General features: G+C 43.5%; 1 protein-coding gene across 2 annotated transcripts in view; it reads right to left on the bottom strand.

The window, feature by feature from the left end:
- Positions 1-16,245, bottom strand: part of LOC133137786 (PHD finger protein 20-like protein 1) — a 21,418-nt gene extending 5,173 nt beyond the window's left edge. Inside the window, exons 1-18 of one of the 2 annotated variants that reach the window (XM_061256130.1) lie at positions 16,141-16,245; positions 15,133-15,252; positions 13,542-13,626; positions 13,341-13,429; positions 10,974-11,142; positions 10,367-10,498; positions 10,174-10,247; positions 9,411-9,582; positions 7,677-7,730; positions 7,043-7,321; positions 6,331-6,555; positions 4,714-4,767; positions 4,503-4,622; positions 3,799-3,966; positions 2,261-2,439; positions 1,660-1,759; positions 1,055-1,250; positions 89-365 (exon numbers count right to left, since the gene is read on the bottom strand). In XM_061256130.1, the coding sequence (XP_061112114.1) occupies positions 89-365; positions 1,055-1,250; positions 1,660-1,759; positions 2,261-2,439; positions 3,799-3,966; positions 4,503-4,622; positions 4,714-4,767; positions 6,331-6,555; positions 7,043-7,321; positions 7,677-7,730; positions 9,411-9,582; positions 10,174-10,247; positions 10,367-10,498; positions 10,974-11,142; positions 13,341-13,429; positions 13,542-13,626; positions 15,133-15,135 (2,376 nt within the window). In that variant the 5' untranslated portion in view covers positions 15,136-15,252; positions 16,141-16,245. Of the gene's footprint in view, positions 1-88; positions 366-1,054; positions 1,251-1,659; positions 1,760-2,260; positions 2,440-3,798; positions 3,967-4,502; positions 4,623-4,713; positions 4,768-6,330; positions 6,556-7,042; positions 7,322-7,676; positions 7,731-9,410; positions 9,583-10,173; positions 10,248-10,366; positions 10,499-10,973; positions 12,453-13,340; positions 13,430-13,541; positions 13,627-15,132; positions 15,253-16,140 lie in introns of those variants that run through there. The other variant, XM_061256131.1, reaches the window with a different exon arrangement.
- Between the last annotated feature and the right edge of the window lie 39 nt (positions 16,246-16,284).

The raw sequence follows: 16,284 nt of genomic DNA, 5'->3' as shown, positions 1-16,284 counted from the left end.
GAGGAACTTCTCAGCACTTCTAAATCACGCTGGATTAAAAGTGTCTGCTATTGGATTAAAAATGTAAACGTGAAAGGCAAAACCTCACCGTGCGGCCGGTGGGGGCGTCAGCCTCCATGTCAGGCACCTCCTCCCCCTCCAGGCCCAGCGGGTGGGGGGCGGGCCAGGGGTCCAGCCCCAGGCTGGCGGGTTTCTGGTAGCTGTGCTCGCTGGCGATGTAGGCGTCGGGGTTGGAGCTGTGGACCGGCTCCTCGGCCAGCCGCTCCTGGTAGAAGACGCGGGCCGGGCGGCCGCCCATGGGCTGGTCCTCCTCCAGGTTCACCCACGACTGGGCCCACAGGTGCAGGTTGGGGTTGTGTTTATTCCTTTAGATAGCGAAGGAAAGCACAGCTATCACCACCAACACGACAGAGCAAAGTACAAAGGTGACAAGAAAAACTGCTCGTATGTGACGTAGGAAGACACCTGGTGAGGAAATGGACTCGATAGGGGAAGCTATTTTGATCGATTTTGTATTCGCGCTTTTTACAGAGAACTTCCACAAAGATGCTTTACAGCGAAACAGAAGGAAAATTGAGCAGAAACCAGGGGCTGGTTGCATGAGCTGTATGTTAGTTCAAACATAGGCTAGTTATAACGCAAGTCTCAACTAATCAATGTTTACTCATTACAAAATCAAAACTAGTTTATACGTCGAGCTTAGTAACTACTAAATATTTACACCAACACTTAAGTGGAAATTGTGCCATAACGGTAGACTAATATTTTGTTACAGAAAAAAATGGTAGCATACCCTAACCAACAGCGAACAAAACAAAAGCTCACTTAACTTAAATTAAACATTAAAGCATGTTAGTAGCTCAGCCATTTCACTAGCGAGGCAAAGCGACTTCCCCATAGCAGGCTACTGTGACAACACAGGCAATGCAAGCCTTAAGCACGGACAAAAAAAACTGTATCTCATCAGCGGACCTGCTTAGTCTAATCAACTGTAAGTCGCCTTGGATAAAAGGATCTGCTGAATAAAGTAGTATTATATGGAATTAAAACTTACTGTAGCACGCCCATTTTGAGCTGTAGCCCATGGAGCACCTCTTTGACGCTGAACACGTCGGCCAGTAGCTGGTGTGCCGAGACTATCTTTTTGGCGTTCTGGTGCGAGTAGTTCTCCGGCAGGAAGGACAGGCCGTAGAGGTGACCGCGGTTCAGCCAGTCCTTGTCGTGGCGGTATTTGGCGCTCCACCTCTGCCCTGCAAAGAGATTAACCGTAGCGGCAACGCACGTTATTCAGCGCTAGCTCATGAAGGAGACAGTATTTTATAAATCACATCTTTAATGCATACAATAAATAGTACACTCGTATAAAAATTGAGCTTAAGGTTGCAGTAGCTATTGAACTCAATTTAATGTAGTAGCTATTAAACTAGTCTTTACTGGATAACAAGTGGCCCTTTTCTGTACGTTGCTTTGGATAATAGTTTCTGCTAAATACAATATAATGTAACGGTATATAACAGTTCTCAAAAAATAAAGTTAATCACTTTATTTTAAGGGTTTCATACAAAAATGTAAAGCACCAAAAACCAAGACATGGAAATAATAGTTTTCTGACTGTGCTAAGAGCGTGACAGATGAATGTGTTGTCAGTGCTGGGCTCACCGGGCGGGTCTCTGCAGACGTAGCAGGTGTACTGCTCCGGGAGCCGGTCCTCAGGCAGGCCCATGCACAGGCTGTGCTGCCAGCACAGACACTCCTCACACTGCGAGGAGAGCAGGGGGAATGGGATCATTTCACACACAATGACACGGCCACTGTGGCTATAAGATACCCCTGTAGCTCTGCGCTTTCACCTGACCCATCGTTGGCTTTGTTTCCGCGTCGCCAAAAATAAGTTCCCCTTCTAAGATAAGTTCCAACTCGTCAGTATGAGATCACAATTTAAAGGGAATGTCTGTTTCATAATGATTATACCAATGTATTATCAATGTAGTTACGCAGTTTTATAACAGACATACAGTACTAGGCAAAGATTTGGACACGCCTTGCCCTTTTCTGCTTTTTCTGATTAATGTTGTATTTCCTCTGTCATCAATGACAAAAAGCAAAAAAGGGCAAGGTTTGTACAAACTATTGACTTGTGCTGTACACACAGATACACCAATATGTCCACACAAGCACACACACATGTAGATACACCAATATGTACACACACACACCCACACACACACACACACACACAGATACACCCACACACACACACCTGGATCATGAAGCCGTTCTCCTCCTGGGTCTGGCAGATGCAGCGCACGATCTCGGCAGTGTCGGCCTCCTCCTGGAAGTCCTCCATGGTGAGCGAGTCCAGGTCCTGCCCGTACTCGTCCCCGCTCAGGAGCAGGCTCTCTGTGGACGAGTCCTCCAGGAACTCCACGTCTGAGAGGTCTGAGAGGAGCACACAAGCAGCACTATCACAGGGGGCCCAACACAGGGGCCGCGGCTCCGCCTCTGGGCTCAAAACACAGCCAGCAGCACACTGCCGTGACCCAACCACGAGCCTATCAACAAACAGGGCCGTGAAAAAGAATTTGCGCCTTTCCTGATTTCTGCTATTATTCTGTATGAAGAATGATTTCAGATCTTTAGGCAAAATGTAATATTAGAAAAAAGAAACCTGAGTAAACCATTCAGTGCGAAAACGAGACCAGGAAAATCCGGTTTAGCCAGACCCTGATGTAGCTAAACCAGATTTTTAAGGGGAAGTATGTGTGGCAGAAACTCTATGGCTTCACCCCATAGACCGTGGAAAAATATGGGCTGGTGCTTGTGACGTCACTCATTCATTTCCTATGGCTGGTTGCTCACTGATGCCACACAGGGAGGCGGAGCGAGAGGCCGCACTTCAGGCCTGGAACGTCCGCACTGGTACTTTATTAGACAGACAACAGTCGCTCACAGAATGAATTGAGTTTTACCAAAACAGTTAGCTAAATGGGTAATTTCTAGAAAGATGAAATAAAACATATTCCCCTTTTCTCCCAGATTATGCATGCTGAAGTTTTCAAGACCCAGTATAAATGCATACAACCCGTGACTGTTGTGATAATCCAATGAAAATCAACTTTTAATCATACTAGCGCCGGTCAGAAGCAAGCCAAGCTAGCCAAGCAGCTAAGCTAGGCAGTAATGTCAATGAGCTAAGATTGATTAGGTAAGCTGTTATGTTAACCAGCTAGGTAGTAATCGCGAATGTTACATTGTATGAATTGTAATAGTGAGTACTTACATGTTAGCTAGTAGGTGAATGACTACTACTTGTCCCTACCGTCACTGTCCGCTGAAAAGCACTACTGCGCATGCCTACTCACTTCCTGTTGTTTGGCCAAAAAATAGCAGGGAAAGGCGCCAGTTGCATCTTCCTACCATGTAAAATCTTTGTTGATGCCCAAACCAGGGCACTGCCATTGGTACTTTTGCAAACAACACAAGCGCAGTGGAGCAGATCCTTGTACGTACTGTGTAAGCCTTCTCGCGAATGCACATTTTTAGGTAAGTCAGACACGGATAATAGAAAGCCTCGATTGTGGCCCGGTCCCTATGGGTCAGGGAAATATAAAATAACAGAGGAATTCAGGGGAACATACTTTTTCACGGCACTGTCGTAAAAACGACACTCTGCCAAAAATATTAGAGGCCCCAAACCCACAGGTGCCACAAATTAAATGCCACCCTTTTCTTGTTTTAAAACCACAACGGCGCAGCTTATGAAGTAAGTTTCTGCAGTAAAGTTGACTCTTGACTCACTCTCTCCCGTCAGGTCCACAGACAGGATGGCGCGGGGGTACTGGAAGGTCGTTCTCCTGCAGGGGGTACCCCCGCTGCGCACGGTGAAGGTGCCGGGGGACCCGCGGCTCAGGGGGGAGGAGCCTCGCTCCAGGAAGGACAGGGGGCCATCCTCGAAGCCTGAGTAACCTGGGGGGGCAGGGCAGAGAGTGAGCGGTCACATGGTGAGGAGGAGGAGCCAAACTCAGGTCCTTCCCTGTAGTTTAACAATATCAATTCAATCAATGTCAACCTGCAACCGCCATTAGTCACTGTTCAAACAAGAATGTTTCCTACTACTAATCCTAGTACTAAAACGGGCAATAATCACAGTGATACTACATTTTATTTATATCGGTATATCTTCAATCTGAAAGAACCAATTGAGAACTAAAAAAAAAAAAATGCCATAAAACGGGAGGCATATATATCGACCAATTGTAAAACCAGAGTAAAGAATCTGAAAATGTAGCATTAAAAGGCACTCAACAAAACAAACTTTGAGATTAAGTGCCAGTATCTCTTTCAAACTTCTGAAACAAACACACTAAGAAACACACAGAATCTCCAGGAAGGTGGGAGTTTTATGGGAGGGATGGGGCTGGGAGCAGCAAAGGAACCTGGAAAGTTCCGGGTTTGAGCAGCGTAGGGCCTCTGGAAGAGCGGCCCAACAGCGCTACACTTACTGTGCTGCTTGCACTTCTTTTTCTTCTTCTTCTTTTTCTTCAGTTTCATCTTGAAGGGGTCTCGCTCTTTCTTCTCTTTCCTTTCTCTGTCCTTTTCTTTCTTTTTTCCGGTGAAATAGACTGAGACCAGAAAGGCATGGATTAGTCCTAATAGAAAAGATGGCTGATATATGCCATTAGCAAAGGAGTCAAATGTGAGAGGAGATGGTACCTGCTGGCTGGCATTTCTCCTCAAGTTTCACTTTCTTCTCTAGTCTCAGCAGTCCTGGAGAGGAAGCCATTTTATTGAATCAATTCAAATCAACTTTGTATAGCACTGTCACAAAGATGCTTCACAGAGTACCAGAAGGAAAACTGAGCAAAAACCAGTAAGCAGAGAAGTGTAAAAAAAAAAAAAAAAACTCCCTGGTAGAAGAATAAGGATTATGCTTGTTTATCCAGGGATGTAGATATATGTTTTGGTTGCATAGCAATTTTGCAACTCATTTTCATTTGTTCATAAATTCTCGTGATAATGTGTAGCACTTAAATGAGCTTAGTTGAAGTGAACATGTTTGTCGTGTTTTTACATCAAATTTGTTTTCTATGTTGCATTTTGTTTTATGTAACCTACATACAACAAAATGGCCATAAATGCAGACACCATACAATTAGTTTTTAACAATTTTCAAAAGGAAAACACTCTTCTTTCAGAAGAACAATACTTTAAAGGTATTTGTGCAATTAATTTGCCTGTTATTTTTCAACAGCCTGTGCTTGAGGCTTGGACATGAAGCTGCGATGCTATTTCTCAAAGCTGTCTTAAATTTGGACTCAAGGCATCGTATTGATTTCTTTTTGTTATGAAACAGCACAGATATCCATCTCCCAGAGCCATTATTAACATTTCCTTTGCTTTGCTAAAGTAACAAGACAACCAATTTCCTTGAATTGCTTCCACACTGCTGTCGGAGTAAGAGGTAATTTTAAACAAGACTGCCATTTCCGTTGCAAAAAAAAGCGAAGATTGAATTGAACCTTGGCTGCGCTCAAAAAGTGCAGTTTGGAAGTCTGTTGCTGTTGATGATGGACAGTACTGACCTGGGTCTGGGTGTTTGTGTAGGCCACACTGTTATACAGTCAGTCAGTAGGGTGGTCAGTACTGACCTGGGTGTGGGTGGTTGTGCAGGCCACACTCAGTTGGGTGGTCAGAACTGACCTGGGTCTGGGTGTTTGTGTAGGCCACACTCGATAGGGTGGTCAGTACTGACCTGGGTCTGGGTGTTTGTGTAGGCCACATTCGATAGGGTGGTCAGCACTGACCTGGGTCTGGGTGGTTGTGTAGGCCACATTCGATAGGGTGGTCAGTACTGACCTGGGTCTGGGTGTTTGTGCAGGCCACACTGTTATACAGGGTGGTCAGTACTGGCCTGGGTCTGGGTGTTTGTGTAGGCCACATTCGATAGGGTGGTCAGTACTGACCTGGGTCTGGGTAGTTGTGCAGGCCACACTGTTATACAGGGTGGTCAGTACTGGCCTGGGTCTGGGTGTTTGTGTAGGCCACACTCGATAGGGTGGTCAGTACTGACCTGGGTCTGGGTGTTTGTGTAGGCCACATTCGATAGGGTGGTCAGTACTGACCTGGGTCTGGGTGGTTGTGTAGGCCACACTCAGTAGGGTGGTCAGTGCTGACCTGGGTCTGGGTGGTTGTGTAGGCCACATTCGATAGGGTGGTCAGTACTGACCTGGGTCTGGGTGGTTGTGTAGGCCACACTCAGTAGGGTGGTCAGTGCTGACCTGGGTCTGGGTGGTTGTGTAGGCCACACTCAGTAGGGTGGTCAGTACTGACCTGGGTCTGGGTAGTTGTCCTTCTCGATGACCTTCTTCAGGATCTTTTCATGGAGACTCTCAAAGGACCTGTTCCGCGGCGGGAGGGGCAGAGGTGGTGGGAGCGAATCCTCGGTTCCTTCCGAGCTGATGGAGGCCGAAGAGCGCTTCTTCTTACCGAACTTTGGGGGTTTCAGACGGACCGCGCTAGAGTCCAGATGTAAGGGGTGCTCCTGTGGGGACACGGCTAGCCAGGGAAGAATGACGAAAACATCAATCCACAGGTCAGTAACAGAATATCGAATGTGAAAAATAACATCACTTCTGAACAATTCGCCTGATAGCTCATTCTATTATAACACTAGATGGCATCGGACATTTGGACTTAAAGATTCAAATTACTCCAACACTGTAAATGCAATAGGCTCCTCCAAACACGACTTTCATATTCTTCACAAAAATCCCCTATCAGCCAATAAGACACAGCTACTGATACCCAGGTGGGAATGTTTCGCTCTCCTTCAACAACTTGCAGTTCAGCATTCGAATTACCAACGCTCTGATGCAAATTGCTCAATGAAGAGCAATCGAAAGTAATTCCGCACAGCGGGATGAGTAACAGCAGACGCAGTAGTTATATAAATCACTGTGACCCTCCATTCTCCTAGACAAAAGACTGAAAACTATGAAAATGAAGAATGTAAATTTTATGGATTTAATGCTCCTTCACACACAGGCGGAGGTGGAGGCACATCTCCGCCTCTTGTTGCTGGGTCCCTCGGGCTGAGTGGTGCAGGGTGTAGATGCGGAGGAGGTCCTGGTGCGGGCGGCCCTGTTTGGCGACCCCGTCTCTGAATCCGCCTCCTTGTCGGCGTTGTGGTAGTACTTGAGGTGGTAGTCCAGCAGCTTGGCTTTGCGGAAGGCCTTCGAGCAGCCCGAGACCTGACACTTGAACTTGTTGTGGTCCAGGTCGTGGGGCGAGGTAGGGTCCTCCAATTTAATGGTGTTCATTACTGAACGGAAAACAGAAAAGGCTTGCGTTTACAACGGGAGGACATTTGATTTTTGCATGTGCCTAAATATCATAAAACTCCTATAGACTGAGGGACATCGAACATGTCCCTCAGAATGGACAGAGATCTAAAGGCATCGAAATTCATATAAGCATTATCTCTCTGTGGCAGACCACAGAAAGATACTGTATGTAGTGCGACAGACAGGCACAGAGACACATACAGACAAAATTATGTCAGACATAGAGACTTACAGACAGACAGACAGATTTATATGCTACAAAGTAACATCACACTTCAAGCAATGAAACAACACTTCAGGCAACAGAAGTAAATGTAGACTTTGTGCACATACTGGGTTCCCTGGAATGCTTGTTTAGCTTTGGGGTTCTAGTAGCACCTTTCAGATCTGCAGTTATAAAGAAACAGAAAACAATTACCTCAGAATATCTCCTCAGGATCTGAGACACAAAACAACAAATGAAACGGCGCACTGCTCCAGGACATAGTACAAATACCCTTTATTGCCCTTATAGGAGATAAAATGGCTGCTCCCGACATCGTCACCGTTACCTCCCTGTTCACCAACTCTGGCACAGTAGATTAAACATTCATGTACAGTGCAGTCCGTAAGTATATGGACAGTGACGCATTCTTTGTTGTATTCGCTCTGTACTGCAGCAAAGAAACAGTAGATATAAAACAATCACTATGTGGTTAAAGTGTATATTTTTAGCATTCATTTGAGGTCATTTACATCCATAATGGATAAGCAGTTTAGGAATTGTAGCCATATTTATACATAGTCCCCTCCGATTTTAGGGGTCCAAAAGTAATTGGACAACTGGCTGAATAGGATGACAGTTTGTGCTAATTTGTCCAATTACTTTCGGTCCCCTAAAATTTGGGCGATGATATATGAAAAGGTTGTAAAGCTGAAAGCACTGGGTTGCTTAAAAATGACAAATGGCATAACTAATGAATGTAGTTCCTGAGGACCACTGGCCAGGAGGGAAAAAGCAGGACTGTAAAACCATTCTTCAAGGGAGAAGAGGTGTCCTGCTCAAGTACTGGGCCTCAGTGTAGTGGTGCACTCCACGGTCTGGAATTGAACCCGCAATCACTTCTTTTAGAGAGCAAGCTAAGGTTTCCCTTAGGTGTCTGATTATTGCTGCAAGTCAAGTTCTTCTCCAAGTTATGAAACTGACTTCAGACCGTGGGACTACATGCCTTAAGGACCAGGAGAACTCACCCATTATGCATTATGTATTAAATCTACAAAACCGTTGCATAATAGTTTCATAAACTAGGACCCGTGGGCACTGCTGATGAGAACATTATTGTTATGTACCAGATTTTGCAGTGACTATCCTTTACCGTCTCCAGTTTCCCTAACTGAGTTAATTGTCCAGAAATACAAAATTAGATTACAAAATTTTTCTACTTTCCTTGCTTTAATTTTCCCGCCGTTTCCTTTGTACAATATATACGGCACAAACAAAAACAGCACCGAAATTACAGCTAGCCAGAGAAAAATAAAAGCGGAGATAAATCTCTCTCATCACTAATATACAAATAACCCTTTGGCAGTACATGGTAGTAGATGACCTTGAAGACTCATCCCAAACTGTAGTAGCTCAGTGGAGCTGGGCTTAGCATGTGCTTGAACGGAAGACCTGGAGATACATTTGGACCAGTACTTTAGGACTGCCCTCCCTTCCTTTTCCTCCCACACAATAATAATGGGGACACTGTGCTGAAGGAGGGGACTTTATTGGAGGAAATGTTAACCCGAGATGCTGACTCTCAGTGGTCATTTAAGAATCCACGATACTTATAGACTGAGTAGGGAGGGTTCATCCCTTGGTGTTCTGGGAAACCCAATAACCACTGCTACATTTGACTTGCCTTGCCGGCCTACTGCTTTCCCCAGGTGGCTGCTACAATAGACAAACAAGTCCAGCTGTCTGCCTGGTAGAGCACAGATCATATTATTTGATTTCAAAGGTCACTGAAGAGCCAGGGTAATACGCAGAGGCCGGTGTGGGTGGGACAGTGGGGGTAAGGAGCTCAGCTGCACTTCACTCACCAGGCCTGGCGCTGGGAGGACCAATGGGCGGCCGCTCTGCCTCTGCGGTGGGCGTGGTCACAGGATCTGCCCCGCTCTGATTGGGCTGGCCGCTCTGGCCCGTGCTGGCCGTGGCAGCGAAACGCTGTGGCACCCCCGCCTTCCTGAGCCCGTCTGCGCCCACGCAAGACCCCTGAGAGGAAGTTCAGAGGAACGAAAATAACAGTCATATATTCTTCTCACTTCCATTTTCGTTTAACCCTTTCAGTCCTAATACCTTAACCCTTTCAGTCCTAATACTCTCGACCTTAGACCTTTTCAATCAATCAAAATGACTGCTTTACTATCGTTTTCAGCCCCATTAAAACCCAATTAAATTTTCTCAATTTTCTCAGCCAAAGCCAAAACCCCTTGGAATTTGGGTGAAGCCACTTCATGTTGGGCTTGGGATTGAATAGGTTAAGAAAGTGCAGAAATGACAAGTTACATTTACAAAATGGCAGTCAATGGTTCCTGCAGTATTTCTCACAAAAAAATAATAAAAACCAAGAAGGGACCTTAAAGAGCAATTTGCAAAGCTGTCAAAGACCGGATTTATAAATAATGAATTTCGCTTTAAAAACACTGCAGCAAAAACACATCACTCTTATTGATAATACCATCCTTGTACTGTAACCAAATTTACAAGGGAGAATTTATTGAAATGCATTAAGCAGTGTAAAACCAAGCAGAGGCAGTTTTTATATGCCTTGTTTATGGTGACTGTGGAGTAATATTTGCATACCTCTTCATGAGTTCCTGGAGCATTCCCTTTCTCTTCTTTGAGCTCAGTCTCTTCCTCCTTCTTCGCCACGGAGACTAAGGACCCAGGAAACAGCAGATTATAATCACAGTATGTGTCTGCTGCTGATCTCATGAAGGCTTTCTCACAGGGAGGGTTTTGTCATGCATTTCACCAAGCAATACAAAAAAGTCACCTCTGAATTTGGTGAGGAGGGCCCTCCTTGAGGGATGTGAACTGGATTTCGTTCTCTCTCTTTTTGATTTAGCTTCTTCCGGCATATCTGCGGACAGCTTCACTTCTCCCTCGCCGATGGACCCCAGCTTTGCTTTAAATAAAAGGGATTAAAAGGCAGGGATTTGTGGACAGCGAATGATGACAAGCTGCCATTATATCAGGCTAATAACTGTATAAATACACTAGTATGGAGCTACAATGAATGTGCCATAATTTGTATTGTTATTTAAGTCAGAACCTCAATAAACAGCTGTGCATGAAGAAATATAATTCAACAGGGACATTTACAAAAGTAACAGGAGCTCTCAAAACAATGACAAATGTTTCCTTTACTTCTAACATCAACAAGTAAGTCACTGTAATATAGCAGGCTTAAAGGGTAAGTCAGCACAACTGTGTATAGGAAAGACTATACACAGTAGGCTGTTCCCCAAAAAAGCGGACTTAGTGAAATGGAATAGTACCTTATTCTTGATTTGTAATTATTGCTGTTGATGAGAGGAAATAGCTGAATAAAGATATGAAAAACAAAAGAAACATGTTGACTTGGAGAGCGGGGTTGCTACCTGATTTGGCGGCAGAGTCGGTCTCTTCTTCGCCCGAGGCCTCGTCTGAGGGGGGCGTTCCGGCTTCATCGCCTGACCTCCCGTCCCTCTTCTCCCTGCTGCCCTCGGCCCCAGGGCACTGCTTTCTCTTGGCGGCGGAGGTGGCGGCTCTCACCAGGGCGATCCAGTCCTGTTGACCCGGACAAAATGGCTGACTGGCACCCATTGAGAAATTAAGAACTACACCATGGATTCTCTAGACTAACCAGATGGCCAACTCTGTATTCTTTCAATGGTATGTTTGGGCCCTAAAGCTGATGTGCTCCAATTTGATGGATGAATCAAATTATGACAATTCCTGAAGGGAAGTGGATGTTCTGTTTAGGACTGTGTCCTCATGAATATTCATGAGCCTAATGCAATTTTAATTTAATTTAATCTTTTTGGACAGCCTGTAGCGTAGTGGCTAGGGTACATGACTGGGACCAGGAAGGATGGTGGTAAAAGCCCCGGTGTAGCCATAATAGTATATGCAGCCATTGGGCCCTTGAGCAAAGCCCTTAACCCCACCCTGCACGGTGACTGCCCACTGCTCCTAAGTAACTAGGATGGGTGAAACGCACAGGACAAATTATCCGGCAGGGTTCAATAAAGTATATTGTCTCCTTCTTCAACAGACAGTCCAATCACCAACCTGAACCCCCTGTAGTTAAGAACTAGAGGATGGAAGGAACTCAGGAGCTGGCCATCTGTTACCATGGAGTCTCTCCGACTACACCTAGGCACATGACTACACATAAGACCCAACCCTGATGCTGTATTCACAACTGAAAATTATTTAGTAAAAGCAGATGTGGTATATCTGGGCTTTAGGCTAAAAGAATATCTGTATTCCCACCACAGGAAGCGAAGCAAAGTCTGGTAATTAGCCTGCAATTATCTGGTGGGAATAATATTGAATTTCACGAGTGAGATGTAACACAAAATGTGGTAACTGTTCCCCCCCAAATTATCTTTGTATACAGCCCCAAAGTGCCAACATGAGACTATAAAAAAGATTTTAGCTCACAGCAACTACAATCAACACAAATATTTAAACTGTTTAGTAATATTCACTCATGGCTTAACAACATATTAGAGGACATAATTGCTAAATTATATTTTGGTTCAATTACAGTATTTTTTAACTTATCATCTAGACTTTAGGTGCGTAGATGTTTTGAAGTAAATGGAAGTTAATGTGTTATGGTAAAGCATAAAAATGCGAGATTTTTCACAAAAAAAAAAAAAACTTAAAAAAAATAAAAGCTTTTAACACATAATGTTATCCAAAATATCTTGAGCTCTACGATTTCATAAAACGTAACACATTAATGCAATGGAGGAGAAATGAAGAGAGGTTTGGTCACTGTCTCCCTGAACCGCTGTTGGAGCACAGAAGACGCCATTGACGTCCTTTGTCCGTCACAATAAACGCAGCTCTCTGTCGCCTCTTACCTTCTAAAAAAGAGAGGGAGAGATGGCGTAACTACACTATGGAGCTCCACCAAATGAAAACATGAGGGCAACAATTAACATCTTATTACCATTGTCACGTAAAGGTCCCATATTGTACACCTTTCTATCCGGATATCCGTAAGACGACGTTTGCACGGTTTTAAGTACCAAAAACAATCTCTATCCAGTTTTACATGTCCATTCTCCAACACCTCTCATGAGCTTTACCAAGAACAGGCTGTTTTCGTGACTGTGTCTTTAAGGCTCATTGATCTCAGTGAACCTGTGTTCTGCGCTTGGATTTGTTCCGCCTACAAGGTAGCCAAGCTCAAGCAAACAAGTGTATCATTGTAATGTCGTTCCAGAAGGCTCATTTAAAATGCACATTTTCATCACACGGACTATGTCTATTTATTTGCCGACTGTGCATTTTTATACTTTCAGTGTTTTTATAACACCTTCAACGCCTTTTTAATCCACACAGCAAGGGAAATGCTATTTTCCACAATATGGGACCTTTAGAAAATGCTTCTTAAATTTACCACCAGCAATTTACAATTCCACTAAATAAAAAAAGAGATTTTAAAATCTAAATAGATGTTACTGAAATGAATTGTGAGGTTTCAAAACATCTCTGGTCTGTGGAATGATCTTGTAACACAAATATGCGTAATCCAGGTTTAAAACTGAGAATTCCAAACGACTGTTTAATGTGTGACAACATGAAATTCGAATAGTTGTCAAGACCAAAACCTTTGATGTATGATTTCGCTTAGCGGATTTAACAAGGGAATTGCATTGCGAGTACAAATAACATAAGAGTTTACGTTGTGCAGTGTGGCATATTAAATTGAGGGTGTTAAGATTTAAATCTCCTTCACTGTAGCTTACCTGCCCCTTCACATCCTCAGGCATAGACTTGATATGCATCCTTTTCATGCACCGGATAACTCCATCGTAAAACTGCACAGTGTATGTTCCTGAAAATACGACATTCACAAGATCACAAAGGCGCTATCATAAACCAAAGCAATCGTCCGTGTACGCAAGGTTGCTGTATAAATGCAAGCGAAGTCACTGCAGCTTGCTCACCTTCTTTGTGCACGGACTGGATCTTAGCCGGGTAGTAACGGCAGTCCGTCCACCTGGCCAACACCTCCTCCCCTGAGCTCAAATCCTGCACCAGAAACAAAATCCACAGGACAAACACATAAACTTTGGGAATTCAAAAACAAAATTCATTATGGAGAACGCCAATCTTAAAAAGAGTAGACTTATGGAAGTACCTATAAAGGATACATTAAAGTAAGTACTTACATGGATACATACAGATGGAAAAGTACATACTTGTGTAAACAATTATGTGACATTATCCTATACACTACAAAGGATAACCGCATCATTAATTGAAAATAGTCACACACTCCTGATTCTGAAGAATAGTGATTGGCACTTCCAAGATGGCACAAAACTAAAATGTACTCATCAAGACTTAAAACGAGGGGGATGTGCTGTCAGTCACTGACTCATCTGAGACTGCACTCTGAGAGACGGCACCATAATTGGTTAACATGGTTAAAATAGCAAGCCACTGAAAACATGATCCACCTACTTTGAGGGTCACATGAAGCCTCACAATACTTTGGCCAATACTGTCACAGAACTAGTTTAAGTTCTGAAGAAATGAAAAACAAGACCACACTGGAATACAAGATTTGAAATGTGTCTGGGGCATTCATTGGTTTAAACATTTGGAAACAGTTTGGGAATGGACCGTGTATAGATTTTAAGACCCTTGGGTATTCTAAACAAATGTGACATTACCAATGACAAAAAAGAAATAATATGGAATACCAATTTCCAGTTCACAGTGACAATTCCACCTCCTTTTCACCAGAATTAATTTATTCTATCTCCCTTATGACCTGCGCAAGCAAATCATTTCAACATGGCTTCAAAACAAGCCATGTTTGCAGGACTACATGGACACCCTCACATTGGCAGTTACACTCTCCATGAATAAACAAGGTTTCATTGTGGGATATATTACTTGTCTTGACTGCAGTAACTCTGACTGGTCCTCTGCGCTCTCTGTACATGAAGGATGCTCAAGAGGCCAACATGCCCTCATCTCACTGTGTCTCTCCTGGTAGAAATGTTTATAAAATATACATCATTAAATAGTTCACTTAGGACACACACTTATAAAGACCATGTTAGGACAGCATTCAATTAGATCCATTTTAAAGGTGATTTTACCCACACGGATTTCAGCTACTACAAACATGGGCACACCTCATTCTTCACCATTGTAAACCTACACATTGCTGAACAGGTTTGTTTCATGTGTAGGTTGGGAATAAGGCCAACATTGGGGAAGGCACCATGAACAGAACAGAAATCTCCTCCTCCTCCTCCTCCTCTTTTAGCCCCTCTTTGTGGAGCGCTGGCCCCTCTAGAGGAAGCACTAGTCTGCTATCCCCAAAAAATCCACTCATATTGGTGGCTCTGGTGCTCAAGCGCTCAATCAACTTCCCCTCCTCAAAGACAATCTTCTCAATCTGTGAGGGGTATCTAAGGAAATTCCACAGACACCACAGGGAAGTGGATCAGGAGGCCACTCAAGAATACACACAAAAAGTGCTGGGACCAAAAAATCATATCCAAATGGAGGTTCCTGTACCATTTCTGAAGGAAGTCTTGTGCTTCAACCCTGGCGCCAATCTCAAAGACGATTCCTGGCTGATTAGGAGGCTTCTTGCTCATGTTAACCTGTCTGAATCTCTAGAGTTCCTTGCCCCAACTGAGAAATTGAACAAAGCAAGGGTTAGATTCGTAGTTTAAGGGCAATACATGGTTACATGACATTTCATATTTTTCATAGAGGAAAATACACGAGTACCTAAAGTTCACTCTCTATCCACAGAATTTTGGTTTCTTTGTGTAGCATGAAATAGCAACTGAATATTTTCAAATAGGGTAACGTTATTAAGCTAGCTACAGTGTTATTTCAATTATGATGCAAATACATATTTTCATACTCTCGTAAATTAATGGCCAACGTAGCTAACATTAGCTAGCTATATGAATAACAACATCTAGCTAACCAGCTTTGCAGGCAACGTTTAGCTACCTACACCAAGCCAACGTTATTTCGATTTTTATAGCTAAGTATAAATAGAAGTTGTAGGCGTATTGTTTGTTACGCTATCCAGTCAAACTCAAACAAAAGGACTGGCTTGTTAAGATAACTATCTGAGGTATTAAAAACTAGCTAGCCAAGTTACCCAATTTTAGCCAAACGAGTAGACTAACTAGCTAGCTAGCTTTTACCAAAATATAACGTTAGCTGGCTAACGTATAATCAACAATCAGGTTAAAAAAATATAGGTAGTTCGGTAACGTTATCATTTGTTGATTGGCGACACAATATTAACTTGATATCTATAGTTAGCTAACGTTGCTTCTCTGTTAATGAGCTTCCTAGCCAACTAGCTAACGTTAGCCAGATTAAGGCACTTGAACTAGTAAACCTGCTAACCAAGCTAGCTTCCTGGCTAAATTATCTTGCACTTCATTTGTAATATTGGAAACGTTAGCTAACGTTATTTTGTCTTGCTATGCAATTACATTTATGTTGCACGTTTCGTACTTTCATAGCGTGCTGTTTAGTTATCATGTTAATTTTTACCTTCACATTTTGGAACATATTTTAAGAAGGTTGCTATGTTCAAAACGCAGCCTTCCTTCCATTCGTCAGCTGTGTGTGATCTTAACCCAAACACTCGACGTCAGCACGTACGTAACCATTGTGACCCGTAATCACGCTGGTATA

This window comes from Conger conger, chromosome 9, assembly GCF_963514075.1.
Source record: "Conger conger chromosome 9, fConCon1.1, whole genome shotgun sequence".
Classification (NCBI taxonomy): Eukaryota; Metazoa; Chordata; class Actinopteri; order Anguilliformes; family Congridae; genus Conger; species Conger conger.
This window is presented reverse-complemented; position numbering and strand designations above follow the sequence as displayed.